General features: G+C 42.3%; 6 protein-coding genes across 7 annotated transcripts in view; 3 read left to right on the top strand and 3 right to left on the bottom strand.

The window, feature by feature from the left end:
* The first annotated feature begins 9,076 nt into the window (after positions 1–9,076).
* meiob (meiosis specific with OB-fold) lies at positions 9,077–12,277 on the top strand. The gene is made up of 13 exons (XM_079576825.1): positions 9,077–9,180; positions 9,261–9,318; positions 9,456–9,587; positions 9,680–9,752; positions 9,826–10,021; positions 10,381–10,481; positions 10,796–10,848; positions 11,013–11,108; positions 11,255–11,344; positions 11,432–11,576; positions 11,660–11,846; positions 11,967–12,053; positions 12,154–12,277. The coding sequence occupies exons 1-13, from the start codon at positions 9,124–9,126 to the stop codon at positions 12,265–12,267; spliced, it is 1,389 nt and encodes a 462-aa protein (XP_079432951.1). The 5' UTR covers positions 9,077–9,123; the 3' UTR covers positions 12,268–12,277.
* A 1,121-nt stretch (positions 12,278–13,398) lies between these two features.
* Positions 13,399–15,292, top strand: mlst8 (MTOR associated protein, LST8 homolog). The gene is made up of 8 exons (XM_079576931.1): positions 13,399–13,559; positions 13,701–13,752; positions 13,830–13,992; positions 14,078–14,153; positions 14,256–14,408; positions 14,484–14,608; positions 14,708–14,871; positions 14,954–15,292. The coding sequence occupies exons 1-8, from the start codon at positions 13,431–13,433 to the stop codon at positions 15,070–15,072; spliced, it is 981 nt and encodes a 326-aa protein (XP_079433057.1). The 5' UTR covers positions 13,399–13,430; the 3' UTR covers positions 15,073–15,292.
* A 458-nt stretch (positions 15,293–15,750) lies between these two features.
* bricd5 (BRICHOS domain containing 5) lies at positions 15,751–18,403 on the bottom strand. The gene is made up of 6 exons (XM_079576932.1): positions 18,001–18,403; positions 17,581–17,718; positions 17,362–17,502; positions 17,170–17,277; positions 15,986–16,136; positions 15,751–15,879 (listed from the first exon to the last, which is right to left on the bottom strand). Exons 1-6 carry the CDS (start codon positions 18,052–18,054, stop codon positions 15,785–15,787), a joined length of 687 nt encoding a protein of 228 aa, XP_079433058.1. The 5' UTR covers positions 18,055–18,403; the 3' UTR covers positions 15,751–15,784.
* Positions 18,404–19,765: 1,362 nt separating this feature from the next.
* pgp (phosphoglycolate phosphatase) lies at positions 19,766–20,939 on the bottom strand. Its single transcript, XM_079577539.1, has 2 exons — positions 20,212–20,939; positions 19,766–20,096 (listed from the first exon to the last, which is right to left on the bottom strand). Exons 1-2 carry the CDS (start codon positions 20,801–20,803, stop codon positions 19,771–19,773), a joined length of 918 nt encoding a protein of 305 aa, XP_079433665.1. The 5' UTR covers positions 20,804–20,939; the 3' UTR covers positions 19,766–19,770.
* A 586-nt stretch (positions 20,940–21,525) lies between these two features.
* Positions 21,526–23,448, bottom strand: zdhhc4 (zDHHC palmitoyltransferase 4). 2 transcript variants are annotated; one of them, XM_079577624.1, is made up of 7 exons: positions 23,305–23,448; positions 22,976–23,104; positions 22,812–22,885; positions 22,556–22,734; positions 22,361–22,486; positions 22,035–22,279; positions 21,526–21,903 (listed from the first exon to the last, which is right to left on the bottom strand). In XM_079577624.1, the coding sequence occupies exons 2-7, from the start codon at positions 23,096–23,098 to the stop codon at positions 21,607–21,609; spliced, it is 1,044 nt and encodes a 347-aa protein (XP_079433750.1). In that variant the 5' UTR covers positions 23,099–23,104; positions 23,305–23,448; the 3' UTR covers positions 21,526–21,606. The 2 variants fall into 2 exon arrangements, with proteins under 2 accessions (XP_079433750.1, XP_079433751.1); XM_079577625.1 differs by lacking the exon at positions 23,305–23,448 and having other exon boundaries at positions 22,556–22,750.
* grid2ipb (glutamate receptor, ionotropic, delta 2 (Grid2) interacting protein, b) overlaps positions 23,208–27,159 on the top strand; it is a 39,315-nt gene continuing 35,363 nt past the window's right edge. The window contains 3 exon segments of the mRNA XM_079577621.1: positions 23,208–23,246; positions 23,944–24,060; positions 24,063–24,096. Coding sequence (XP_079433747.1) covers positions 23,223–23,246; positions 23,944–24,060; positions 24,063–24,096 — 175 coding nt within the window. The 5' untranslated portion in view covers positions 23,208–23,222.

Genomic DNA, 27,159 nt, shown 5'->3' with positions numbered 1-27,159 from the left:
ACGCACAAAGACCAGACAGGTATGTATCAACTCGTCTAAGCTCAGGCAAGAACATATCTCAGTATGTAAAAATGGTGGCCTGTTCCTTTAAGAGGTTAAATGACTTGAATTGAGATTTTTTATCTGTCCATGGAGGATCCTCGCCTACAGGGATTGGATAAGACGTATAGAAGCTCCAACAAGGACTGGTTGTTCTTCCGCGGCCTTGACGGACTCCCATCGGCCCTGGGTCTCTAAAGCCTGTCCGTCCATGGGTGTGGATCTCTCCTTCTGTGGTTCTCCCCAACGTTTCTTTTCTCTCCCACTGGATTTTGAGTTTTTCCTCGCTGTGTCGGAGGGTCTAAGGACGGGGGACACCCACGCGGCTCGACGTTTATTTGGGCTTTATGTTTGCCTGGATACTTAATTTGCCTGAACTTTACATTGCTTTTTCGATGACATTTTTGCCAATGGGACAAGAGCAATTCCCTTACCCCATTGGCAAAGAAATCGACCTGAAACGAAGACAAAATGTATTGAAATGAGTCAGAAACATCTCAGAATACGTGAAATATTCTAGGACAATTGCCCAGATACATCTTAACTAGTCAAAACAACTCGACTCGGTGTGCTTCTGCAGTGGAGCAAGAAACAGCCAAAATGAACAGAATTACTCAAAATTGCGTGAGAGAAGCAAAATGCTGTAGTCCAGGTTTTAGATGAGGGAAAGTTATAATACATCCATTTTTGCCCCTTCAAATGCCTCATATTGTGTTATCATAAGCATTTTGAATACACTTTTGGAGACATGGCAATTGATCAGCATAAAAAACACCTACATTTACCCTATACAGGCAAACAAACAATAGCAAATAATCTTTTACTCTAAGATGTGTGAATGAAACAAAACTTTACGTACCTACTTTTGATGAAGGAATAACATCTGATCATGGTGCAAAGCTCACAATGGCTCACAAAGTTGAAAATAGCATATTCAACATCAACAACTAATGAGTCACAAAGGGCATGGCTATTTTTGTGGAAATAGAAAAATTCTGACCGTTGTGCTTCGGAACTTCTGAGGCCGTCATTACAAACGCATTATCGAACTCACCAAGGTAAATGGAAAAATGAAACGACAGCATAACTTTTTACGGTTGGTGAAAACTCCCAGGACTAAGATTAATCCGGGGGAAAAGCTGAAAATGTAATAAAACAAGTCAATTAATTTAAGCTGAAGCCAGACCACAACCTTTTCCTAACATTAGCGCGCTCTGTTCTGAAACGTTCAATAACCGAGGAGCTTCTGGTTGTCTGCAGCAGCTTACGACGCCTGCACATTTCTCCCTGCATATGCTGAAAGTCGTGTTGCTGCGGACTGTTTTTACATGTGAGTAATAAAGCCGCTTCATCTGCAGAACAGCGTCTTCCCACAGAGGACTAACTACCACAAAGCTCCAGTGCATCGAAACTCTTTGATTGGTCCCTGTGGTCTTATCAAGTGAATGCATGATTTTCTCAGATCAAAGATGAGTATCGCGAAACCCCAGAATGGAAAATGACACTACAACTATGGTAAGTCGGCGAGAAACTATTTTTTAAAAAGTTGGGTAAAGGAGGGTTATGCTTGCTTGCCGTGACCGAGTATGGAGTGAATGAAAAAAAACGCAACAGAAAGAAGATTCCCTTTTCCATTTCTGAAGAAGACGGCAGATAACCGTCGAAACATGTCAAGAGCTTAAAGGGATATTTCAGGATTTTTGACATAGGATTGACATCTCATTTCCTAGTTATCCAGAGTGTTTTTTTTATTTCATGTCCTTATATTTGAAGAGTTTAGTGGTGCTAGGCTAGTGCTAGGCTAGCGCATGTCTATGGTAACTAGTAGCCTGCATTAAAAACAGTTTGACCCAACACAGTGCACCTGAGGAAAATCATTTATAACACCAGACGACCAATATAAATGTCTGTGTTGACTGAATAATTCAACATAAAGAACTTATATTTGAGCAGCATCAGCTTCCTGGTTTAAGCTACGCAGCGCTGGAGTGATCTGCTCGGTTACCGGATCTACAGTAGTTTGTTTACTTGCGGCCGGCATTACTACACGTGAAATTCACAAAGGAGCTTTCTACATATCAGATATGGCAACGTTTGGAGGACTGCCCGATGATTTTGAAGAGGTTTTTAATGCAGGCTACTAGTTACCATAGACATGCACTAGCCTAGCACTAGCCTAGCGCCACTAAACTCTTTTGTCTCTTTTTAGTCGCTTTTTTATTGTGTTACTGTTGCTTTTTTGGTCACTTTTTTGTGGCTTTTTTTCTTCTCGTTTCCCTCACTGTTTAGACACTTTGTCCAAGAAGTTTTTAGATTTGGGAAACTGGAGAAAATGTGCTTGGTTCTGGTGGGGGTAAAGAGGTTAATATTTATCCACACAGCCGCAAAGCTTGAATTCAAATATGAAAATATAACAAAAAATTGTACCTTGTAAAACGGGTCACTCCACAGCAAAAGAAAGTCTACTTAATCCATCAAAAACAAGAGCTAAATTACACGTATCGTGCAGATACCGCTTCGCACATCCAAGGCGTCGCCATAAAATCAGCAACACTTAAATCAATAGCAATCAGCTCGTAAAATGGCAGCGAGTATTGCCACATAGCAATGACGCCGTGTCCTGCAATCGTACCATTTCTCCAGCCGGCCCTCCAAAAACATAATCACTTCTTTGTTTGACCAGAGCACATGTCTGGGGCTGCTGCTTCATGTATCTCTCTGCCGTAATTGAAGAAATGTGTTCCCTCCGTCATTTAAGGGAAAAACACGACATTTGCAATATTGTTTTAATTAAATGCAAGACTTTTGAGGTCAAAGTTGTGGGAGCGTGATATTTCTGTCAAACAAGGGCAAGTCACTGCGAGGACTTGACTGGTATAGACCAGGACAAGATGCCGTTTGATGTAGCAGAAATATAGCGCGGGGTCTTTCCACAGTTAAAGTGATGAATGGTTGAAAGCTCTGGGTAACATTACATTGACATTGGGTAGATTTGAGGATAAAGAATTCTGAGGACAAAGCAACGTAAATTCTTCAGAGGGGAAATGAAAGGATGGATCAGTGAAACTACACTCTGAACATAAAAAATATGATTTGTACGATAAGGCTTGACTGACTGAGTGTACGGCGACGCGATTTTGGAAAACATATCAGATTCCGATTAGATTTGTGGGATTTAAATTCAAGATTCAGTTTCCAGTCTGCCCTTTAAAAACGTCCAGGAGCAAATGTTTTGAGAGAAGATTGAAATATGAACCGCAAAAACTCAGAACATGTTTGCAGGGTTGTAAAACTACGGCCGTTTATTTAAACACCATGAAAACAGTAAATAATTGCGTCCTTTGAGATTCCATTTTGATTACGATCAGTCCAACCCCTGAGAGCTGTTATGTCATTATGTAACTTGGAATAAGGCCATGAGAGTGTTAATAAAAGATGCCTGAGCGAGGAGTGGAGGTGGAGGTACCTGTTCTGGCATTGAAGAAGCCACCACAGCAGCGACGGGACGCTCAGCTGGGCCACCTGGAAATGAGAACGAAAATGAAATAACACTGTCAAGCCGTTTCAGTCCCAGATGTACAGATGTACGAAAAGCACTGGGGGGCCCTTAAACTGCACTTGTTTACTGTTAAATGTAAAAAAAAGAAAAAACAAAGAAAAAACAAAATGACAAAAGCGTTGTTATGACCCACCTTAACCGAGCTCATTGTCTCCAGTTTGGCTTTACCCAAATCTAAAAGCTTAGATCAGCTTAGATCATTTTTGTAGGTCTTAGCTTTCAAATGAGGCACTACACTGGATGTAGTGCCTCATTTGAAAGCTAAGACCTACAAAAATGATCTAAGCGGATCTTCTTCCTTGCGTTGTTGCTGTGTTGTCGTCACTTTTTTTTTTTGCAGGTTTATTTTTCCCCCCACTTTTTTGTATGACTTTCATTGTTTTTTTGTCACTTTTTTGTCACATTTTGTTGCTTTTTTGTTGTTTTTATGTCACTTTTTTGTTCCTTTTTTTGTTGCTCTTTTCGAACTTTGACATTTTTTTAGATGAGTTTTTGTCACTTTTTTGTTCCTTTTTTTGTTGCTCTTTTCGGACTTTGACATTTTTTTGATGAGTTTTTGTCACTTTTTTGTTGCTCTTTTCTGGATTTTTTTTGTTGCATTTTGTCACATTTTCCGCTCCCCTTTTTTTATCTTTTGTTTCTCTTTTGTCCCTTTTTCACACATTTTTGTTGCGTTTTCATACTCTTTTCGATTCGGGTAATGCCAAACTGGAGAAAATGTGCTCGGTTCAGGTGGGAGTGAAGAAGTTAATGTATTTATCTTTCTAGGAAACAGGGCAGTATCGCGGAAATAACACTGTCTTATTTGTAGATTTGTAAATGGGAGGATTTGGAGGTTTCTCAGTGACACTTTCTGATCAAATGAAATCAATTAATAAAAAAATAAAGGGATGAAGAGCAGAGAGCGACGGCCAATCGAGACTTGAACCTACAATAATGAAGACAAGAACATATTACCATAGTTAAACATGATCTAAATAGCAGTTATATCAAAAAAACCTTTAAAAAATTAGCATATCTCCCCCTCAGAGCTAACTAATGTCCTTCCTTAGTCATATCATAACGACAGGCCAAAGCACGCTACATGGTCCATCAAAATGGCCGTCGCCGTGGTTACAAGCCACCGTGTTCCTCTCATTATCTCCAACACGGCTCCCGCTTTGGTTGACTGACATCATGCGTGCCAATAACTTCTCTGCGCCGGCTACTTTTCACCGGCACCTTATTACGCCTATTTAAAGTTTCCTCCGCGGTCCGTTAGCGTGCGTCCACAGACGGCCCCGGATGAGGAGACAGGGAGCATTGTTCGGGCCCCTGTAGACACCGTGAGGGATTCCGGGAGTCCGAGTCAGTCACACACAGGTGGCAGGGAAATTACAGCGTGCACACATACTAGGCTTGTAGTTTGGACGTCGGCCACTTCTGGGAGCCAATAAAGACTGACCAGACGGCTGCCAGAGAAAAGCTATACTTGGATGTAAACGGCGAGTCCAGGCCAAGAAGAACACAGCCCGTAGGACAATATGTTTTTGGATTAGCGCTGTAGGAAATTATCTCATGTACTTTAGGAATGGGTGCACAGAAGTGGCACTTTTATTCTGTCCAATTAGGTGTTTTGTGAGGGTGGATTTTCCCGGTAGCTTGGCCAGCCAGACCTATTAATCTTTCCTGAAAAAATATATAAACGTGGAATTTCTGTCATTCTATCGATGATTTCATTTTTTGCCATTCCACAGGTGCTTCATTATGGATGTCCTGGGACTATTACGTGGCTATTACCTGCAGACCATATGAGAGAATATAGCTACAACTGTCTGGAATATTGTGATAAAGATGATGTAATATTTCATAAAACCATTTCAACAAAAACAAAAGTGCAGACTAAGCAATTTTTGATCAAATTGTGGAACGAATGGAACCAAAATCGGAAAATTCGGACTGAACTTTTGTATATTTTTAACCTCTTCGTAACCCCCGCCTTAGCCAAGTACATTTTCTCCAGTTCAGCTTTACCCAAATCTAAAAGCTTGCAGCCTATAGGCCAGAGCAACGCCTCATTTGAAAGCTAAGACCTACAAAACGAATGTAAACTGATCTTTTTCCTTGCATTTTTCTCGTGTTGTAGTCACTTTTTTTTATTTATTTTTTTTTTTTACTGTTTTTTTGTCACTTTGTTGCCGCTTTCCTGTTACTCTTTTGTGGCTTTTTTGTCACATTTTAAGTCACGTTTTTGTCACTTTTCCGTTGCACTTTTGTGGCGTTTTTGTCACTCTTTCGTCACAATTTTGTCACATTTTAAGTCACGTTTTTGTCACTTTTCCGTTGCACTTTTGTGGCGTTTTTGTCACTCTTTCATCTCAATTTTGTCACATTTTAAGTCACGATTTTGTCACTTTTCCGTTGCACTTTTGTGCCGTTTTGGTCACTCTTTCGTCTCAATTTTGTCACATTTTTGTCACTTTTTGTGTCACATTCTTCGCCACTTTCTCATCACATTACTGTCATTCTTTGTTTGCTTTTTGCCACTTTTTTGTTGCGTTTTCGTCTCATTTTTGTCGCTAGTTTTTTGTAGCAGCTTTTAGATTTGGGTAAAGCCAAAACTGTAGAAAATGTGCTCGGTTCAGGCGGGAGTTTAGAGGTCAGTCGGAAAGGCCTCAATCACTGGAAAACCCCAACGATTTCGCAACACATCGTGGCTTCGTCCATTTTCCTTTTCCCTGCATTCTTTTGTTGTCTCTCACTGAACGGCGTTGACATGTTTCCAGCCTAAACGCGACAAAACCCGTAACCATTTCAGTGGATTCATGCACGCATCACTTCCTGCGCTGCATTGCTTTGTTCTTTTCGGGCTACAAAGAGCAAAGTACAGCTACAGATGTTTAATCCCTGGCGTGTGTTGTCATTGTGTTGCCATGCCTGCCGGGCCGAACACTGGTGGCTCTGCTTCCTTCTGTGTTCTCATGTTTTTTTTTTTTTTAAAGAAAGGGAGGGCGGACATCTGAACCACAAATCTGCTGTCTGGTGCCATCGCGGAGGCCGGGGAACAGCGGCTAAACACGAAGGCAGCGAAATGGAAACAAAAGCCTTTCGTGTAAAGCAAATAAAGTCCCATTTTTTTTTAACTTTCAAATAAAAATCTTAACACTTTACCCTTGATTTTCTGACCATCTCTGTTCACTAACCTCCAATCGAAATCCCTGTGGGCGTTCGAGATGAATTGGCACCAAAGAACACAGACTTGCGATGCACATATGATGGATTCGTGGCACATGGAGTGGTCGAGCGCAGGAAGGGCTCCGGGGAGGTGACCTGTAGCAGAGAGGGGCAGCCAATCACGGCATTCCTCCAGTGGCTCTGCTCGGGTCCCGGACACATTTATAGATTGCTGTGGAAAAAAAATACACAGCATCACAAGTGGCTGCTTATCATAAAAAAAAAAAACGCAAACAAATATTAAAATGAGCTGACAAAACGCCAGATCGAAGCAGGATGGATGAGTGAGTAACAAGGGGTTATGGGTGCATTATGTATAAATCATCGCAAAAGTAAGTTTGATTTAGCTGATGCTTTGATTAATGGACTCACAAACCCGGGCGTGAAAAACCTAATGAAATTAGAATTTAAAATTGGGCTTCATTTGAATAGCTCTTGCAAAGGTGCAGATCACAAATTGATTCTTCTGCATTAAGTGCACGTTCGATGCATTTTCATCATGCCTTTTTTACATTATAGGCAGCTGAATCAATACCCCATAATGCATCCCGTATGACTTTTACTGCAATATCTCATGCTGTGTTTGTGCATTGTATCATAGGCAAAATAACCATATGGCACTGAGCCAGTAGACACGCAAATTAAGAAACATATTACCGCTGGAAAATCGTTATTAGTCACGCGACTGAGACATCCGATCCAGCAGTAACCACACGCATTAGTCACCGAGGAGGTGAAACAAGGCAGTGACAGCCAATAAAAGCTGTTGCGTCTGTGATCGCAGATAAGAAGTATGAATATCAAGTGTCGGATTTGAGCTATCAAAATAAACCTTAGGAGACGGCCACACGGGCTACACCTCAGCAGTGAGCTATGTGAGGACGGATCATCTGTCAGGACAATGCAGAATTCAGAGAGAGAAGAGAGAGATAGGAATGCGATACAGCGTTTATGACTCACAAAGATGATCATCACTTACTGACTGTAGAAAAGCTAAATCATCGACTGGACTGAGTTTTGGTTTAGTCGATGATTTAGCTTTTCTACGATGGAAACTCCCTGGATGAATGAGAGCTTTCACAAACACCACTTGTTCAATGATTGGCTTTGCCTTCTGTTCTATAATTTGCTCATGAAATGGCTAAATAAAAACAATATAAAATATAGTATATTAAAAACTACTTATTTATGCAGATTTTAATGGTAAAGTATCCTTGTTGATTATAAGAACCTCTTTTGTCTACCTTTATTGGGACAGTAGGGTACCCACATGTCCCTCTCCCTCTCTCTCTGTCCCATCTATTTATATGATGTCCAATCTGTTATAATACAGTATCAGTGTTACTTGTGTCAAATATATATGCTATATTACTCATTACAAATTCAAATGAGTGTGTTTTTTTGGTACATCTCTGACATGTTCAACCATATGAGCCATCTCGGGCCCTGACAACTTCAGGGAGGGGCCCCCCGTGGTTCCCAGAGTCAGGACTCAAGGCTGCGTTTCAGTTCCTTGCAGCTAAAATCTGGAACAGTCTTGGTGAGGATGTGAGAAAGGCCTCAACTCTGACAATGCTGTAAACAGTTCTTTTTACCCGTGTATATGACAACTGAAACTTCCTTCCATTACTGTAATTAATGTCATTTTTATGTTAATATTTTATGGATCGATTTGATCTACTTTGTTGTAATTTTATGCAACTGGGAATTGCCTTGTGCGTGTGAATTGTGCTCTACAAATACTGTAAACTTGCCTTTCGGGTTTTTGTTTGTTTGTTGTTGTTTTTAGGGGGGGGGAATAATTGACAAACAACAAAATAGATGGTTTGGCATCATGTATGAAAGTAATATGATCCATTCCTCTGCATCAGGATTACTAAGACATTTTAATGTTTACCTCGTCAAGTTGCTCCAGGCCTCACCCATAGATATACAAACATCTCACCCATTTCTTCTCAGCATGAGGTCACCAGTAAGCACGTGCGCCCATCATATGGTCGCGTGCGACAGCTGGGCCTGACTGGCGCGAAAATTATCTGTACATGGAGGAAAAAAAAATACGCCACAGGTAAGAATTTCCTCATTTAACTCAGAAAATGTACCATTTACAGGTGGAATTTGCGAATTTTGTGCCATTTATACCAATGCTATGACCGCATCCATGTAGAAAATGAGGAATAACGTTTTTTTACATGTGATATTTAAGCTAGCTCGTAGGCAATGATTACAAACTGTTGTGTTCCGTCGCATAATCGTCTCTTCTACAAAAACAGGATCCTCTACCGGGTTATCGTTCAATACATATAAGGTAAATGGCGGCTCAAAACTACATAGCTATCGGAGAACTTCACCCGAACTTCAGTCATGCAGTAAGTAGCGTCATTATGTTGACATTACTCATTAGCAAAGGCACATCCTCTCATATTTTCTCTCGTACTTTCTTTTATAGAAGCTGGCCGGTGTCGTCATCTGGAAAACGGACAGCAGAAGTTTCCCCGACAGAAAAAGCAAGTCAGATTAATAATAAAGCAAGAGGAGTTGCTCTTTTGTGTTCTTATTCATGGCGCTTCTCTTTGCCTTGTGGCTTGTATTGCAGCGGCCTCTGGTGGTTCATAGAAAACTGTTCTTTGACTGTGAATTTCAGATATTGGTGAAGAGAGGCACACTTTTGGATTCATAATCAGAGACTCGCCTGACTTCTTCGTCTGCGTGTCCGCCTGGGGAAGTGAAGCGTACATTAACAGCCTCACAAACAGCTTCTCTATCGGAGACTGCGGTAAGACTTCACATGATGATTTCGTCCAATTCTGTCTCACTTCCTCCTTTTTATCACACCACGACGCTTTGCATGACCGTGTTTTTTTACAGTCACAATCGAAAACCCCCTTATCACCCACAAAGATCCGGAAAAGGCCGACAAATTCTGCCCCACAACCCCGAGGTACGGAGTAAACCGAATCACACGCGATTGTTAACTCATCTGATTTCACTGTGCGATGGTTGTTTTGTTCCAGCACGTTCCGACTGATGGTGACCGAGGCCCACTCCCAGGTCTTGAACTGTGCGGACATGGTCGTGCTGGAGAGGATGCTGCCCCTCACCCACCGGCCCGTCAAAGACCCCCGGGACTTCTACTCTCTCGGGGACGTCGTGGCCAACGGGCAGACGCTGGACGGCACCGTGATAAATGTGTTGGCTGCTGTGAGATCGGTATGATTTGCAATAAAGTGTGTGTTATGTATATGCTTTACTAATTTGAAATAGAGCATAGGAAAGCTGTTTTCACAAAAGCACTCCACAAAAAAAAAACATTCAAAGCCATCTGGAACGCCACGGGCTGATTCCAAACCGTGTAATTACTTGGGGGGGGAAAAAAAGGCATTTAGTTCTTGTTTAACTTAATTGAATCGCCTTTTCAAAACGTGTCTTGCGGTTCTATAGTGCCCCGGGTAAAGCGAGAAGCCCAAAAAATGAAGTTGAAGGCCGTAAAGTTCAGCGAGAGGCCGGCCCCCTGAAGCCCCACTGAAGAAACGGGCCAAGTCTTGAGATGATTGTGTTTACGTTTTCAGATCGGAGAGCAGAAGCAGTTCACCACTTCAGACGGACGCAGAGGGCAGAGGCTGGAAGTCAAGCTCTTTGATGACTCCGTGTCTTCCTTCCCTCTCGTCTGGTGCGTCACGCCGATTTATTTGCGTAAACAGCGGTCCTTAACGACGGGGGCCAAAATGGACGAGGACTGAAAGTTGGTTTGAAAAGAGGAAATCGGGTCATAGCGCCTTTAATCAGAAACCAGTTCAGAATATCTTCCCTTTTGGCAGCCTCGTGTTTTGGCTCCTTTGAATATTTTGATGTTATGTCAAGCATTTGGAGAGTCTGCCTCAGCTTCACCGCACACTTACAATATGAAGCTCGTGAAGTTGCGTTTCCTTTTTGACCCCGCACTCCCTCCTCGAGTCACTTTTCGACCCCTTGTTTCGCTCACAGCTGGGACAGAGAGACCATTCTGCTCGTTCAAAACCTCATGCCCAAGGAGACGGGTAGGTTAACAGCTGCTGCTCATTCTCAACCACAAAACCAATCTTTATCCAACTGTTATTCCGACCTGTCGTATCGCGTTAACACCGGGAGCCAAAGAGAAGCGCGCGGAGGATATTTGAGATGTGACTAACTGTTGTTTTTAACTCTGTTTTCCTCCTCAAAGTGCTCTTCATAGCCGACGTGAGGATTAACTTTGACACTTTTAGAAACGGTATGACAGCCACCGTGAACAGCAAGACCATTATCACCGTCAATCCAGGTAAGGGAATACCCATAACATTTACCGAGCGCTCGATTTGATAGGAGAGCTCGCAGTCGCCGGATTCTTCCCGCTGTGTGGTTGGCCTATTTCCAACGGTCTAAGCTTTTTGTTGCTGTCTTAAGTCGATGGACATTTCCTCTTAGATACCAGAGAGGCCATTCTGCTGTTTAACTACGTCAAAGAGGCCGCTGAGACTGGAGCGCTGGAGGAGGAGAAGCCTGAAGATATGCCTGGTGTGGACTACGAAATATGAAATAGCAAGGGGCAAGTTTGTGTTCTTCAGGTAATACCCCAGACGTCTGAAGTGTTTGTCGTTGCAGTCGAGTCCATCACAGACGTGTACACTGTGAACGAGCTCAAGCAAAGAGCGCTGGACGTACCCGAGCTGTTCTTCGGCGTCACGTACAGCTTCATCTCCAAATTTGACGTGGACTCCTCTGTTTCCAAAGTCATTCGAACACGATGGTAATGTGGCAAGAACAGCAACAGCAGCTCATCACTATTCTGGTCTGCATGATCGGACTGTTCTGTTTGTGTATCTCTTTCAGCACCAGGTGTAAATACCAGGTGTCTGACGACCTGCAGAGTTGCACCAATGACCTGTGTCCAGGCAGAGGGCAGGGTCTGTCCGCTGCTACAGGCTTTGACCTGTTGGTGGACCTCTCAGACCACACCGGGACGCTGCACGGCTGCTCACTCAGAAGCCCAGTGGCAGAGAAGATGTTGGATTGCACTGTAAGTATCACGATCAAGGACTGTAGTATTTCTGTGTTGATAAATGATATACTATGATTATAAACTATGATTAGAGTATAGAGAATGAATACATATAGTACAGTTACAGTCATTTTACAGGCAGAAGAGTTTACCAATCTGACAGACGACGAACACACGGCTCTGAAGTGGAAATATCTTTTGGAAAGATGCAAAATATATGTGAAGGTAGGGAGTTCTACTTTGCAGTACATTTTTATTATTATTATTATACAAAGAGAGGATGAAAACTAACAGATCTTTCTTTGTTTCTGTTTTCTGTTTACAGATCTTTCCACCCAGTAAGATGAGGACCGGGGTCAAAGGGATAATCCTGGGCTGCTCTTTGGCGGACCCGGGGGAGGTGAAGCAACACATGTCTGCGCTGTCGCAGAGAGTCTAAGCCAACGGGAATGACTCCAATAATGGTTCTACAAGCTTTTTGTACCGTACTGTACGTTTATAAATGGCAATCTATTAGTTAAAACAACAACCACATTATTTATTTATTTATTGTAAAACATGTTTTAACTGTCTTTATGTGTAGAAATGTTCATAAATGCATGACATTATTGTGTGCAATGGAAGTAAATGATCTAATAAAATCTTTATAAGACACATCAGTGGTCGGTGTTCGGGTCGTGTAGTTAGGATGAAAAAGGCTCACAGAACCACCAGATCCCCCGACTATCAGGAGAAATTTGAATGAAGTTGTTCTAAAACAGAGTTAGTTCAACACAAAGACGACCTCCTGAAGCAACTGCAGAACCATCAGTAGGCTTTGTACCACAGTTTGAGAAACACCCCCACCTTTAACACATGAAGGGTCTTTATTGTTTGATCATTCGTCTTTTGTTATCAGCATTGTTAAAAGTGCTCCAGTGGCGCAATCGGTCAGCGCGCGGTACTTATAAGACAGTAACCTGCAAAGTGATGCCGAGGTTGTGAGTTCGAGCCTCACCTGGAGCATGGCTGTTTTAGTGCACGCACATAACGCGCGCTATCAGTATGTGATCAAACTTCATCACCCTCATAGACGACATCACGTCCTTTATCCGGACGTCCCTGAACGATTTTGTACATACGCAACGAATGGCCGCTTTGCTTCATCAACAGCGGTTTTGCTGTTGTCTGTTGTGCATACAGATCGATACAGATCTACAGATGTGACTTGCAGCTATGGGGCCAGTCACAAGATGGCAGCATTGAGCTAAGTTTATTTTGGCGGAACCTTTATTGAATTGCCAGTGCGTCTGCGGGACGCATTTCAGAGACGCACAGATTTGGACAACAGCAGAACCTTTCAAGGTAAGCAAAACTTCACAGACCTTTACTATGTAAATATGTATCAGTATGTTCTTTAGCAGTTAAAATTTGTAAATGGATAACAATTTAATGTTGTGTTGATTTGCACATGATGTTTTTACCTACATATAAAAGCTGCAGAAATAGCTGGCATGTATTGTAGTGACTATTTGCATACAGATGTACCCCTCCTCTAAAAGGTCACTTTATGTTTGTTGGTTGCAGTGGTTGAGGGGAGATTGTGTCTCGTAAAACTCCGACATGAACGTGAACCAGGGCACTGTGGGCAGCGACCCTGTCATTCTGGCCACGGCTGGATACGACCATACTGTCCGCTTCTGGCAGGCTCACAGTGGGATCTGCACCCGGACAGTGCAGCACCAGGACTCTGTATCCTTCAATAAGACCATATACATACGTCTAAAGCCTGACTAATTCTCCATAACAAAGCTTAAAGCGCTCAATTACCGGAGATGATATTTTGTGACATTCCCACCAGTTACTTGCATGTTCTTTAACAATTGTCTGCAGCAAGTCAATTCACTTGAGGTCACACCTGACAGGAGTATGATCGCAGCAGCAGGTTGGTTGCTCGCTCATCATGCACTGTGTTTGCTGTAATTAATGTGTTAACAATATCCTTTCTTGGCTACGTTTTAGGTTATCAGCACATCCGCATGTATGATCTGAACTCCAACAACCCCAACCCTGTCATTAACTATGACGGAGTCAGCAAGAACATCACGTCGGTGGGTTTTCATGAAGATGGCCGTTGGATGTACACGGGAGGTGAAGACTGCATGGCCCGTATCTGGGATTTGAGGTACCGGAAATATTACGCTCTCATGGGTCATCATTATTAAGTCTTATGTATTCATTATCAAAATAAATGATGTCTACCCTGGTAGGTCCAGAAATCTACAGTGCCAAAGGATCTTCCAGGTCAATGCTCCTATTAACTGTGTGTGCCTCCACCCCAACCAGGTAAAGATCCAAAATCCTATCCCATATCGTTGCATTGCTTCTGTTACTTTTGTCATTGACATATTTGAATATCTAAAATGTCTCTATTGTTTATGTTTTCAGGCAGAGCTGATTGTTGGAGACCAGAGTGGTGTAATTCATATATGGGATCTGAAAACTGACCATAATGAACAGCTAATACCTGAGCCCGAGGTCTCCATAAACTCCGTTCACATCGACCCAGATGCTAGTTACATGGCGGCCGTCAACAGCTCGGCAAGTGCACGCTCAAAGTTTTGTTTTTTGTTTTGTCATTTTTCTCTTCATAACTGTTGTTGATCCATTTCGCAGGGGAACTGTTATGTGTGGAACCTGGCTGGAGGCATGGGCGACGAGGTGACTCAGCTTATTCCAAAAACAAAGATTCCGGCACATAAGCGCTATTCACTTCGATGCAAGTTCAGCCCTGATTCCACGTAAGTCACGTAAAACTCGCGTTAAAAGTCATATGATAAAAGTATTGTTGGTAGGTATGTTCTGTAAAGAAATACGCTAACTTCACTTGCTATTTCTAGTTTATTAGCGACCTGTTCCGCTGACCAGACGTGTAAAATCTGGAGAACGTCTAATTTCTCCCTTATGACTGAGCTAAGCATCAAGAGCAATAACCCTGGAGAGACATCTAGAGGCTGGATGTGGGACTGCGCCTTCTCTGGAGACTCCCAATACATAGTGACTGGTCAGTGAGCTACAGCAACTCAGTTTGGACGACAAAAGCCTAACAGGATTTTAACCCGTCAATATTTTGTTTTTGTACTTAGCTTCTTCGGACAATCTTGCTCGCCTGTGGTGTGTGGAGACGGGAGAGATCAAGAGGGAGTATAGTGGCCACCAAAAGGCAGTGGTGTGTTTGGCCTTCAATGACAGTGTTCTCGGCTGAACGGGTTGAGAAACTGCAGAGCGGACTTTAAGGCAAGAGTAATGCTTTATTCAAAACACTCTGAAGAATATGTTTCCTGTGAGAGTAAGGCCTGTGCTTGACCGTTGCAAGGTTTGTTGTTTTTAAGAAATGTGGCCACACCTTTTGGAGCAAGGTATTGTAAAGATGTGCTTAACAACAACGTTACATACAGTCTTATGTAATTAATGTGTAGAAGGACCACATGAGACTTTTATTGACCATAAATTAAATCTGTTGTTGTGTAAGTTGGATGGGTGGGATGGTCAATATGTAAATATCATACACAAACAATAACTGTAGACCAAATGTGCAATAACCTTTCAATCAAGAATAAAAACCTGGTTGCGGTTTATACCACATCCTTTTATTATGAAGCTGAACATAAAGTCACAGAATAGAAATGACTACACACAATGACTTGCAGAAAATCCAGTTTGTGGCATGAGTAAAAGGGGATTTTCTTCATGTAATCTTTGAGTGAGTGAAACCCATGAAGGGAGTGATGAAGGTGCTTTGGTGATAACTGTGACAGCTTGTCTCCAACTCTTCACTCTCGGAAGCATGGGAATTCACCACTGGCTGCCTCACGTGTTTGCCACAATAAGGCACAAAGGAAACGGCTAAGTCTTCTTTACCTCAAAAGGTAACTTTGTTTTTACCATGCTTGTTTCTGTGAGCTGAGTAGGGACAGTCACTCTGGTAGGTAATAGAAACATACAGACACACAGATGTTGCTGGGGAAACAGATGTCAATGCAGAAGTAAACAAGCCTCTGTTTGCCTGGACCTAGAAAAGAGGACAGAGCACTGTGTGAAATATGAAAACCGTCATTTTGTCACTATCGTCGGCTCTGTCGAGTTTGGATTTGTGTTGACACGGTTTGGTTTCTCACCATCAGTTTTGTGGGTCCAGTGAACAGTTCTATCTTGGCACAGCTGCTGCAGCGGTTCGTCCAGTGTGGACATGTCCACTGGGCTCGATCCCACAACGCTCAGGAACTCCGTCTGTCTCAGAGTCTCATTGGCAGTTAGATAGCACTGACCCTGCACAGACAAACCTCAGTGTTATGCAATAGGTGTAAGAAATCCTATTGTCACCACCACAGGCCCAAAGAAAAGGCAAGGGAAGTTGGTGCAGTAAATGATGAGGACAACAAAAAGAAGCGACTGAAACACGAGCAGCTATTACACAGATTTTCTGTGACCCAAGGTTAACTCGGCCTCACATTGGGGCTCTTTTTCCTTACAAAGCAGTGTGTAATTGCACCACTTAGGCTGGTGATAAGCTCAGATAAGGGACCACTTAAACTGCTATTACGTTTGAGTGGCTCACATAACAGATTTACTCAGTTGGATCACACATGACCATTCTGCCACGTAATAATCAATGTTCATAACTTCTTTATTCAATCTAGTGGTGTAAAATGCATTATCAAAGTACTGTGATATAAACAAGCTTTTAATAATAACTTCACAGAACTGTTATGTAGGACATTGCTAGTTTGTGTCCATTGTCAAAATATTTTCAGCACATGTTTGTTTGCTCATGAAATGGCACAGCCCCATTGAAATAAACTTCTTATGCCCATCAAACCAATGTATCCCCTCTCCAAAGCATTACTCTGTCTGTTTTTAATCCAACCGTAGTAGTAGCCAAAAAGCCCTCACACAGAGCGACTATTGTGCCCAATCCAAAGCTTCTGTCCTGAGCGCTGCGCCCTGTAAGCAGATCCTGTGCAGAGGGGGCAGCAAGGATCAGATGTGCTAAGGAATTTGTCTGTGGAGACCTAGTGCAGAGAGCCAAGAGCTGGGCACACAGACGAAAAGGCTTCTCAAGGCCTTGCACGCTTCACCTCTCTCTTTGTACCGAGTGACCAGCAAGTCATGCAAAACCTATGAAACTTGGTAGGATCAGCGGGGCAGCACTTTGAGGGATAAGGCTATCAATCACCATTAAAAAGGCCAGGTAGAACACGGGGGGCTTAAAGGGCAACACCTTACTCCACTTATATAGGGTTGAATGTCTTAAATGAGTAAGATGCTGTACTCCTTGAGATGAAATGTCAGCCTTTATTACCTTGTGCCTTGGCGCACGGAGAAAGGAGCGGACATTGTCATAGTCAGACTCTTCCATCTTCTGCAGGAAGCAGGCCTTTTGATGAGCTGGCTTGTAACATATCAAACCCTACACATGGAAAATGTCATTTTGTTCAGAAACTCATTAGTCTTCAGGAATAGAATCTGAGGACATTCTAGTTCTTGGACTTACTTGTCTGGTGTCAAAGAGCACCGTAGACGTCTGGTTAGCTGCTGATGCTACATAAAAGGTCACTATATCTTTTCGCTGGTCCACGACTGCTGACTGGTTGATGACAAAGCCGGTTGAACCAGGAGCAGAGAATCTTACAATCTGTTCAGACTAAAGAATAGATAGAAAATAATGGTTACTGGAAACCTTTCTCATTATAGTTTTGCATAATTCACAGACCTGGGGGGAGGGTTGTTGTGTTCTGAAATGCCCAGTTAAACCAAAGACGAGGATAAATAGGAGCAGAAATGCGGCGAGACTGGGCCAGAACACCTTGTGAGGGAAGTGGAACTGAGAAGGAACAATTGGGTCCCCATCCTGGAAAAGAAATGTCGCACTACATGTTTTATCTGTGAACTGTCCTACCACCAAGTCACAACTAAACTAATCAAAGACATTTTATTTTTTCAACTTTTCAACCAACTCCACTTATTTATTGCCTTATAATTATTGTTTCAAAAGCACTCTATCAAAATGTAAACTCAAGAACTCAACCAGTCCTCATAAGAAAAAGTATTGTAGTAAAATTAATAATAATCATTATTAGGGAAAATACAGTAAAATATATATACTGAATATGCTGAAAATGACAATGCTCACCGTGCTCTGTGCCTCCTCCAAATGATGTTGTGAATGTTTCCAACACCTCACCATCCTGCGTCCCGTCTCAGCTCCTCACTCTGTCGTCTCCCTTTCCGCGGCTACCGGCACGGAGCAGAGATCATGTCCGGCGCTCACTGAGATTCAATGCACCTGGCCGGGCCGTCTTTTGTCCCCTCAGACCTGCCCCCACCTGCTCGTGTCTCTTTGCACCCCTCCCTCCCGCCTTCCTCTTCATCCCACCCGGTCCCATATTCTCTTCACGTCTCCCCAAATCAGTCGCCTGTTTCACACCACCAAGTATATTGTGCATAATGTCGTTGTGTTCTTGGGCAAGACACTTTCAGACACTTGCCTCTAGTGTATGTACACACTGGGACAATGGATGGGAATAACCTTCAACAGTCACTCATGCACCTCTGGGTTCCAGAACATGCAGTGTCCTGAGCAAAAAAGCAAATAGAATTATAATAAACATAACACAAAAAAGTAAAAGAAACATATATAAACAGAGATGAAACCAGATGAGACAAATTAAAAACAAAATCAAAAGACAGAGTTTAAAAGCCACAAAATAAAAGTGGCTAAAAACACTCCACTGTGGGGGTCTTTAGCATCGCCTGTCTCTCTGCGGTCCCTGTTTCCCCCACCTCACAAACACGCACAAACATGTGAGCAATTGGCCAGCAGTCCCTTGCAGGACAATGGACAAAGGGCCAGGGCAGGCGCAGATCCGAAAGGTTCTCTCATCAGGGGAAAGCCGATATGGACTTCTAAGCACCCGGCTGACGACAGTCCAAGGTGACTTATGGCAGAAAAAAAGGCTCAATTAATTGGGGGGAAAAAAAGGCCTCACAGGTTTTCCTCCAATGTGTCCACAGTTTTGCATGTGTCGAACACTGGATGCCCCTCTTTGCCATTTTAATGACAAACTCAAAACAGGGTGTAAATTGTGGATGTTAATGTATCCCAGGTGCAGCAGCCCAGGAAAAGGGAACCGCTTTCTTGAAATGTTTCCAAACTTAAACATACAGATTTTCAGATTTAAAAACCTGGATGCAGTTAAAAACATATATTAATTAACTGAAAACAGATCATAAACTTGTGATACATTCTTCTTCAGTACGACCTATTAGCATAATATATGCACGATTTAAAATAAAAGCAGGACACACATACAGAGACAGTAATTAACTTTTAATTTTTGTGAAAATAGTCTTCCATTCCTGAAATTGTGAACAATATATTTATATATTTCATCAATTGTTTCCATTCAGGAACAAGTATGTGATGTGTTAAACAGCAAAATGGACAGCACCGTCCAAAAAAACAAAACAAAAGTTGACCGTTCTAAGCTTCAGATGTGTGGACTATAGAACAAACATGAACAGATATTGTATAGAATAATGTATAAAACATTACAATGAAAACTTATGCAAGACAAAAGACAGTTCAAGTATTCATGTTCAGTGCCTTCAGTTCATCTCTTTAGTATTTGTAGTTCTGTGCTCTGTTACAAAACTGTACTCACTTCCCTCTTCAGTTTGACTTTGAGTTGCTTCAAGGGATTGCAACATGGTTTGAATAGTTAGAGGCTTTTCACCTACAATAATCTCTTTGGCCAAATAAGATCCAATTTTTAAAATATATGTTAACATTTCCTAGTGAATAATACTGGAATAAGAGGTAAAAAGCTATTTTAGCTAGTGCTGCCATACATTTAAATGCAGCTGTAGTAAATGAATGTATCCCCCCTTAATAATGGAGTTGTTACTCCCTCAAAGCCGGCAGCAGGTCTGCAATGCTCTCAACGTAGAAGTCAGGAACCATGCCCTGCCTTTCTGGACAGCCACTTTTCAGGTGCTCCTGAGCCTCAGCCACAGTGTTGACCCCAGTGAGGGTGAGCAGTGTCTTCAGGCCACAGTTAGAGCCCAGGAGGATGTCTGTGTCCAGGCGGTCCCCAACCATCAGGCAGCGTCCTCTCTCCACACCATACTGTGAGGCCACACAGTCGAACATGAACTGGTTTGGTTTGCCCACAGTCTGGGCCTGGCGCTGTGCTGCGGTCTCCACAGACAGCAGAATACACCCAGTACCTGACAAGAACACATCAGCATCACTGTTACTGACCAATGATATATGTTATATATTAGGTATATATGGGATAGACCTAAATGACCTTTTACCCCCATCCCTCCATGTGGCACCTACCTGGGACAGCCTTGCCTCCTTCTAGGGGCAGCCTGGAGTCCCTGTTGGTCCCCACAAACAGACAGCCCTGATTCAGGTACTGCATGGCTCTGTTCAGCTTCATGTAGCTGAAATGTTCATCAAAGCCGACCACCACCGCCTTCACCTCGGGGTCCAGGGGCACGTTGGCCCAGTCTCCGTGCTTCCCAGTGACAGGATCAGGTCCCACTCCGATCTGCTGGATGCCCACTGCCTCCAGCTCCTGCTTCATGGCGTTGCTGCCCACGAGATACACCTTCCCCTGCAGCTTGCACACAGTCTTCAGGTACATGGCGCTGCAGTACGCGGTCCCGAACACGTCGTTCTCGCTCACGTTGAAACCCAACGAAGACATTTTGTCAGCATAAAGCCTCCGCGTCTTACTGCTGTTGTTGGTGACAAAAAATACGTTCTTGCCATTTTTCTTTAGAAGGTTTATGACTTCAGGAGCTCCAGGAACAGCCTGATCACCTCTCCAGATCACCCCGTCACAGTCAAACAAAATGCTGTCCACTGAATCCAGCACCTGTTTGATGAGCGTCCCGCTCAGTCGCGTACATTTGGCTCCAGACATTATACAAGCTCTCTCTTCCACATCAAAGGTGCTCTACTTTCTTCTTCGGCAGGGACAGTTTCTCTGCGAGCTTTGGGTCTCGATTCACTTCATCTGCTGTCAAACTCCACTTGAAAGAATGACCTTTTCACAGCGACGTAACTTCCGCACCGGCTTAAAGGGACAGGCCAGTGCTCGGTGCCCCGCCCCTTTCTTATCACACGGCGCAAGACATTGCAAAAAAAAAAGTGTGGCCATAAACTATATGCTTACAGTGTGTTTGTCTCTCATGATTTAAAAAAAAAAAAACACTCAAGAGTTTAACTGTATAGAACAAAGTGAGTGTGTAAGTTTGCATTTAGAAGTGTTTCTCGACTGGCAGGTTGACACCCAAAAGTACATGACCCTTCTCAGTGGGTCACGCAATTTTCCTAGAGGACCTGGCTTTTTCTATGCTTTTACACATTTATTTGTGAAGTAAAATTAACAATTTTACATTATTATTTACATACATATACATTTATTATAACAAATATTGTTTTAGGTCGCGGCTCATCATTCTATGGTGATGGTGGGTCGTGACATATACAAGTTAAAACTTTTAATTTAGAACCAACACTGCTTAGTCTATAGCACCTGTAATAAATAGCTTTTATCCAGTAAATGTGTAAAACAAGGAGCTGCCATCGTGCACTATTCACATCAGACACACGAGTAATTAAACATTCATTTTATTTCAGTCACACATTAGCACCGTTCTTGAATTCTGCTTAGCCTTGTACAAAAGTAGGATTACAAGTAAACAGCACCACATAACAATAGTTTCAGTTGTCTTTCTTCTGTACAGGCTGTGGAGGGAAGAAAATTTCTCCGATGTTTTGCAGAAGCCCTTTGCTGTAGAAATTTCTTTTCGAGTGGTCTGGTGCTGAGCTGCACGGTCTGTCAGCTGCTGCTGGGTGACAGTGCTGACAAACGTATCCACGACTTTTGTACCATTCATTAGAAGTCTGGTTTACAAGAGCGAGGTACGTATGAAACAAGGCATAGCCTGCCAGCAGGAAGAAGAGGAACACCAGAAACCCCAACATGAAGACAATTCGAGGAAATGTTAGGAATAGATGCTGCGAACAAAACAGAAATCAAATACAAGACTTTTAATAATAAATAGTGCTCGAATGTGTTTCAAAATGATTCTTAAAAAGTGCTACAGCATAAACGTGGTGTACTGCAATACTCATGAACTCTATCTCACCTGTACAACAAATAGTGGTCCTGCCGGCTGCTGCTGGCCATCGTCATCTATGTAAGTGGCCCTCAGGAGTCCAGACCGCAGTATTGCGTGTAACAGCATGTCGCCTGTGAGCAGGGCGATGTCGCCTGCCATGGCGCTCAGAGTGAGAAGGTATAGCAGAAAGTAGCGCGTGTTCTGAGAGCCAATGCAGTTGTTCACCCAGACACAGTGGTGGTCAAAACGCTGAACACACCTATTACAGACTCCTAGAAAAAAGCAATATTAAAGCAGAATCAATGTTACTGCAGTTTCAAATCAAGTAATAGTTGGATAATAAAGATACTTACTACAATGTTTAGAGCGAGCAGGTTTGACAAGTTGGCAGGTTGGACAGGCGACTCCAGGGTGAAATAGCCGTCTGTCATATGGATAGATATGAAGCTGACCAGCAACTTTCTTCTTTGTCACTGTGCCTGTTGAGTGAACAGTTTTCATTAATATTTTGGATATTTAAAAAATGCATGTGTTCACCACAGTCTAACCTGGATCTTTTTTAATGCAGAGGTAGAAGAATAATGTCTTAAAGGCTAAAAGGATGTAAGGCACTGACAAACTGATCAATGTGGTGTCCATCTCTCTACAGTATCCAAACACCTCATATGTGAACTCTGCATACACAGCTCCCTCCAGCAGGTAATGGATATAGATGAACATGTTGTTTCTACAATTACAGAACATGACTTTAGATTTTAAATATATCGGCCCGTGATGAGAACGCTCTGAAAAGATGAGGCTAACCTTTGGTGAAACAGCTTGTGCATCGCCCTCTGAGAAAACCTTTGGATCCATTTGGGTGTAATTGATCCAAACACCTAAAATAATAAAGTTACGATTAATTTAGTAATCACAGCGCCACATAGAGGCCAAATGTTAAATTGAAAAAACACACACATTTTTCTTACCTTTGCCAGACTGTCATAAAGGAGAGTGAAAGGAGTTTGTTCTTGTCCGGAATATTTGCAAATGAGGATTATACAAGTCAGAACCACTACTACGTAGATGGCAAATAAAGTGAGGAAATCCATTTCAATCTACATGAGGTGACAAAACGACATGGAGATGGTCAAGTTATCATTTTTGTAGCATAGTTTGTGGTGCATTTCTTGTTCTTCTTTTTGACTATAAGGTAAAAGTGTCCTGTTAGCCCAAATGCATTGCAGTGCTTTCCAACAGGTTAGCTAATAACTTTATCGCTCTTTCGAAATGCATTCACACTCATTTATCTACGTACCTTTCAACAGAAGGCACACAGTCGCCTTTTAGTGTCATATCTCACGTTAACATTGTTCGTTTTGTGTGTCGAAAGCACAGCATATCAACTCCTCAGGCATGCCTGCCCACTGTCAACAAGAGCAGCTAAACCACTTCCTTAGCATCACGTTAGCTCATGGGCTAACTAGCCTGTCACTTCACACTGCGGCCCCTAGCGGCCGCTGCTGGACACGACAGATGATGGATGGCCGCTGTTCAGTCTGTGCATGCAAGATTTGGACTTTACATAAGCAGTTTGGTCACAAAAAAGTTGTAAGTTGTTTTGTAAGATCACATTTATATTATATACTACTTTATGTATTGTTTCCCAAGATGCATGTACATTTAAGAAGATACAATTAGCAGTAGCTTTGTAGCATCCATCATTGTAAATAATCAGATTAGCTTTATTATTAAGTAGGTTATTGTCTTATAGAACTCTCATCAAAATATGCAATTTAGTTAAGAACAGCCCGCTTTCCTTTCAACATAGATTTAGACATCACATCTCTCAGATTGATCCAAAACCACCAACTCCAACTAGGAGTATGCTGTTTTATCTGCTATAGTGAGTTTGATAGTCCAGAAAAACAGAATGTATTTTTCTGTTTTTCTTTAGCTGATTCTCAAAGCATTGCCAGGCTCCACAGGACACCTGTTAGATCCGGTTGCGGACTCAATGGGCCGACACTCATATTACAGATCACAGAGCTGCAGAGGGGAACAGTACTCAGGAGATCTGCCTGCATACCTCTGGATGCAGCTCCCAAAGGTAAAGAATGGGTATTTTAGTTGATTTCCAAGGTTCTGTATTCAGTATTTCAATTTATGTATCTACTACTCATATGTTTTGGTAGCAGGGCTAAAGTTGTATTTGAGGGAAATCTATTAACCCTCACTTAATTTAATATAAAGTGTATGTGTATTGTTTCCTTTTTCATTCACAGATTAGATTGTAAGTTAAAAGCTACCGGATGGATAATTATTTGTAGGATGTCTGTTTTCCGTAGCCCTTATAGTTCCACATGAATGCGTAACTGAATACCAAATTTGATTGAAGAAAACTTTTGTTTGGAAGCTAAGTGCCCTGTCTTTAATTATTTAGTTGGGAGTCAAATGCTGTCATAACACTGTTGGCGCTGTAGTGTGATGTGCCAAATGTCAGCTTGAAATGAGATGCACAACTTTATGTTCAGCTTCTTACATTCTTCATTTTGGTTTTGGGTTTTTGGGGGCTTCTTCTAAACAATTTTCTGTAATAATTGTGCCTGCTTTAAATTTCAATTGTCACCTGCCAATGAAACCTTGAGTGAGGCCAAGTATACAGTAAATGAAAACTGACACAGAGTTGTTTACACTTGACCTTGTACTAGGCCAAAGTGTTCAAGATTTCTTTATTTGTCCCACAGGGAAATCTGTCTTGGGACACACAGACTGCCACGTTCAAATACATTAACATGACATGATGACAAATACATAGAACCCATACAATTCATTACAAAATACAGTTTCGATCACACATCTCTGTCTGTGTTGTGTTACGACCTCTTTGCTCAAGGGGTGCAAGAAGGAACACAAAAAGCGACAAAATAACTAAAACTAATAGTAAAAATATGGTCACATGTAATCACTTCTTTTTTAACTCACTTTTTTAACCAATTTAAGTAGAAATGTAAGAAATTCCAAAGGGTGTACTCACTTTTTCCTACCGCCGTCTGTTCATTTAATCTTTAAATCACATTATTGCACACATCACAAAAGATGCAATTATAAATCATGAAATCTATTGAAATTACCACAGCACAGCCATGACTGCAACAGAATAGAATTGCAGCAGTCGCCAAGGTTTTGAATAATGAATACTCAGTGTCAGGGTAACATTGTGCCTTTCCTTTTTTTTTGTAAATAATATATATTTGTGTTCTACAGTAAATTTTTGTGTAGCTTTTTCACCAATACAAGTCAATTTGAACTATTTTTGTATGACACTTCTGCAAAATGAATCATAAAAATATTAGAATTAGTGATACCCGTGCTCCTCAACTGGTGGATTGGGACTCAAAAGTTGATTGCGGAGTAATTTTCAGAGGGCAACAAGCCTTTCTCTTTCAAAATGTTTACTTTTTTTTCTGAACAAACACTTCCTAAATCTTTAGATTACTGTCATCAAGTTTTATTTATATTTTCATCCTTTAAAGCTTTAGCTTCTTCAATAATAATCGGATAATAATCTTTGCATTATATATTACAATGGGTCCTGAAGCCATACTAGTTGAGAACCACGGTTCTAAACCCAATGTATACTGCATCCTTATTAGTCTATATGAGGGCCAGTATCTTGGTGTAATGTGTCACAATAACCCACTTTAATCTGTCAATGCACACTGTTGCACATGTGCATTGACAGTGGCACATGACCACACACTACCTGACTGTCCAGGGGAGCATGTGTTGTCTACATATTAATAACAGGGAATGGATGTAAGAGTGCTGTAGATTGAGCCCATAATCCTGCTAATCCCAAAGGCTGGAGTCTTAAATTGCCCCCCTCTCCTTCTCAATGGGCTCAGCACTCCAGTAGTACCACACTTGGACTGACAGCATCCCAGACGAACAGACGCTCCACTTAGTCCTCATCGGTCTGCCTTGCGTGGTGCGATTCTGGGCCAGTAGCAGTCCCTGGGAGAGCCACCTCACCAGCGGAGGCAAAGGGAGGGGAGGGAGAGAGACATTTCGGTGTATTTATAGAAAAATGAGGCCTCACAATACCCTTTTTGGAGAGAGAAGCATTAAGGAACGGAGGTGGCGCGGGTGCACGTGTCCCACTTTTTCTGATTAACACTGTGTCGCTCAAACTGGCCCCAACCATGATTCAGGGATGAGATGCAACTTCCTTGACACACTCAACTGATGCTGCACCGGCTTTTTTTTCTATTTTTTTCCGCACACGCCCCGCTCTTTGCTCATGAGAGGACCGCTGTGCTTTTTGAGTGGTGCGAGAATGGGACAGTGTTCTGAGTGCTGGTGACCGTGAGCTGCGGGTGGGGCGGTCGAGGGGGGGGGTCACTTTTCCTTTGCATTGCATTTAAAACACAGGATTGGATTCGAGTAGGGCCAACTACTATCTGGCTTTTTGAAGATGAAGAAGTTTTTGCAAAACCGAAAAGGCCGATATTCTTTTCGGCAGAGCAAACGAGGCTTTCGATATCCATCTAAAGATTTATGTAAGTCTTTTATCAGCTTTGTCCACTGTTTGTAAATCCTATTGTGCTGTGCTCTGGAGCCTGTGTAGCACTTCATTGCCATCCATCCTGCACATCATATTTGACAACTCTTTGGTTCATCTCAAATCCTCAAACAGGTCAACCTTTGCATGCCCAAATCTGGGTTCCTCAAGTAACTGATGCTTCCATAATCTGTGCTTCTTCTATGCGGCACCTTCTCCATCAGCTGTGCACTGGTTTGGGTTGCGTAATCCAGCACCCAAATGTCTGCTGTGGGAACGTTTGTCTTTCAAGCTAATTAAGGTCATAATTTTTTTGCGATGCTTTGATTTGATTGGCTGCTTTGGGGCTTGTGAAGCAGGTCATGAGCGCTGAGTGTGTCATGGTTCAGGGGAGAAGGGTTACGGAGCCGCACTTGGTGGAGCCGCCGGTGCAGGCACTAGTGACAGGCAGCTGTGACAGGAGCATTTCCTTTAAGGCATGCAAAGACCAAAGTGAACAGAACCCTTATCTAATGCAAATGGACTTGAATTTGGTTGTAAAGGCAGGTAGGTTTTCGAATCCTCTTTTTTGGGAGTGTATCTTTTTTGAATGCATGCATCTAGTCAAAA

The sequence above is a fragment of the Gobius niger genome, assembly GCF_951799975.1.
Source record: "Gobius niger genome assembly, chromosome: 19".
Taxonomy (NCBI): Eukaryota; Metazoa; Chordata; class Actinopteri; order Gobiiformes; family Gobiidae; genus Gobius; species Gobius niger.
Note: the sequence above shows the minus strand (reverse complement) of the source record. Positions and strands in the feature narration are given on the sequence as shown.

What these genes read in the sequence shown, in the direction of transcription:
- meiob (XM_079576825.1), top strand. Translation starts at nt 9,124, where the DNA reads ATGGCGGCTCAAAACTACATAGCTATCGGAGAACTTCACCCGAACTTC. An exon ending in ACCCGAACTTCAGTCATGCA is followed by an intron (nt 9,181 to 9,260) that starts GTAAGTAGCGTC and finishes TTTCTTTTATAG; the next exon opens with AAGCTGGCCGGTGTCGTCAT. An exon ending in AGAAGATGTTGGATTGCACT is followed by an intron (nt 11,847 to 11,966) that starts GTAAGTATCACG and finishes GTCATTTTACAG; the next exon opens with GCAGAAGAGTTTACCAATCT.
- mlst8 (XM_079576931.1), top strand. Translation starts at nt 13,431, where the DNA reads ATGAACGTGAACCAGGGCACTGTGGGCAGCGACCCTGTCATTCTGGCC. An exon ending in TGTGCCTCCACCCCAACCAG is followed by an intron (nt 14,154 to 14,255) that starts GTAAAGATCCAA and finishes TTATGTTTTCAG; the next exon opens with GCAGAGCTGATTGTTGGAGA. An exon ending in TGGCGGCCGTCAACAGCTCG is followed by an intron (nt 14,409 to 14,483) that starts GCAAGTGCACGC and finishes TCCATTTCGCAG; the next exon opens with GGGAACTGTTATGTGTGGAA.
- bricd5 (XM_079576932.1), bottom strand. Translation starts at nt 18,054, where the DNA reads ATGGTGAGGTGTTGGAAACATTCACAACATCATTTGGAGGAGGCACAG. An exon ending in TCCGTGCGCCAAGGCACAAG is followed by an intron (nt 16,137 to 17,169) that starts GTAATAAAGGCT and finishes TTGTCTGTGCAG; the next exon opens with GGTCAGTGCTATCTAACTGC. An exon ending in CTGGACCCACAAAACTGATG is followed by an intron (nt 15,880 to 15,985) that starts GTGAGAAACCAA and finishes CCTCTTTTCTAG; the next exon opens with GTCCAGGCAAACAGAGGCTT.
- pgp (XM_079577539.1), bottom strand. Translation starts at nt 20,803, where the DNA reads ATGTCTGGAGCCAAATGTACGCGACTGAGCGGGACGCTCATCAAACAG. An exon ending in AGGAGGCAAGGCTGTCCCAG is followed by an intron (nt 20,097 to 20,211) that starts GTAGGTGCCACA and finishes TGTTCTTGTCAG; the next exon opens with GTACTGGGTGTATTCTGCTG.
- zdhhc4 (XM_079577624.1), bottom strand. Translation starts at nt 23,098, where the DNA reads ATGGATTTCCTCACTTTATTTGCCATCTACGTAGTAGTGGTTCTGACT. An exon ending in CTGCATTAAAAAAGATCCAG is followed by an intron (nt 22,487 to 22,555) that starts GTTAGACTGTGG and finishes TTCACTCAACAG; the next exon opens with GCACAGTGACAAAGAAGAAA. An exon ending in TGCTCGCTCTAAACATTGTA is followed by an intron (nt 22,280 to 22,360) that starts GTAAGTATCTTT and finishes GCTTTTTTCTAG; the next exon opens with GAGTCTGTAATAGGTGTGTT.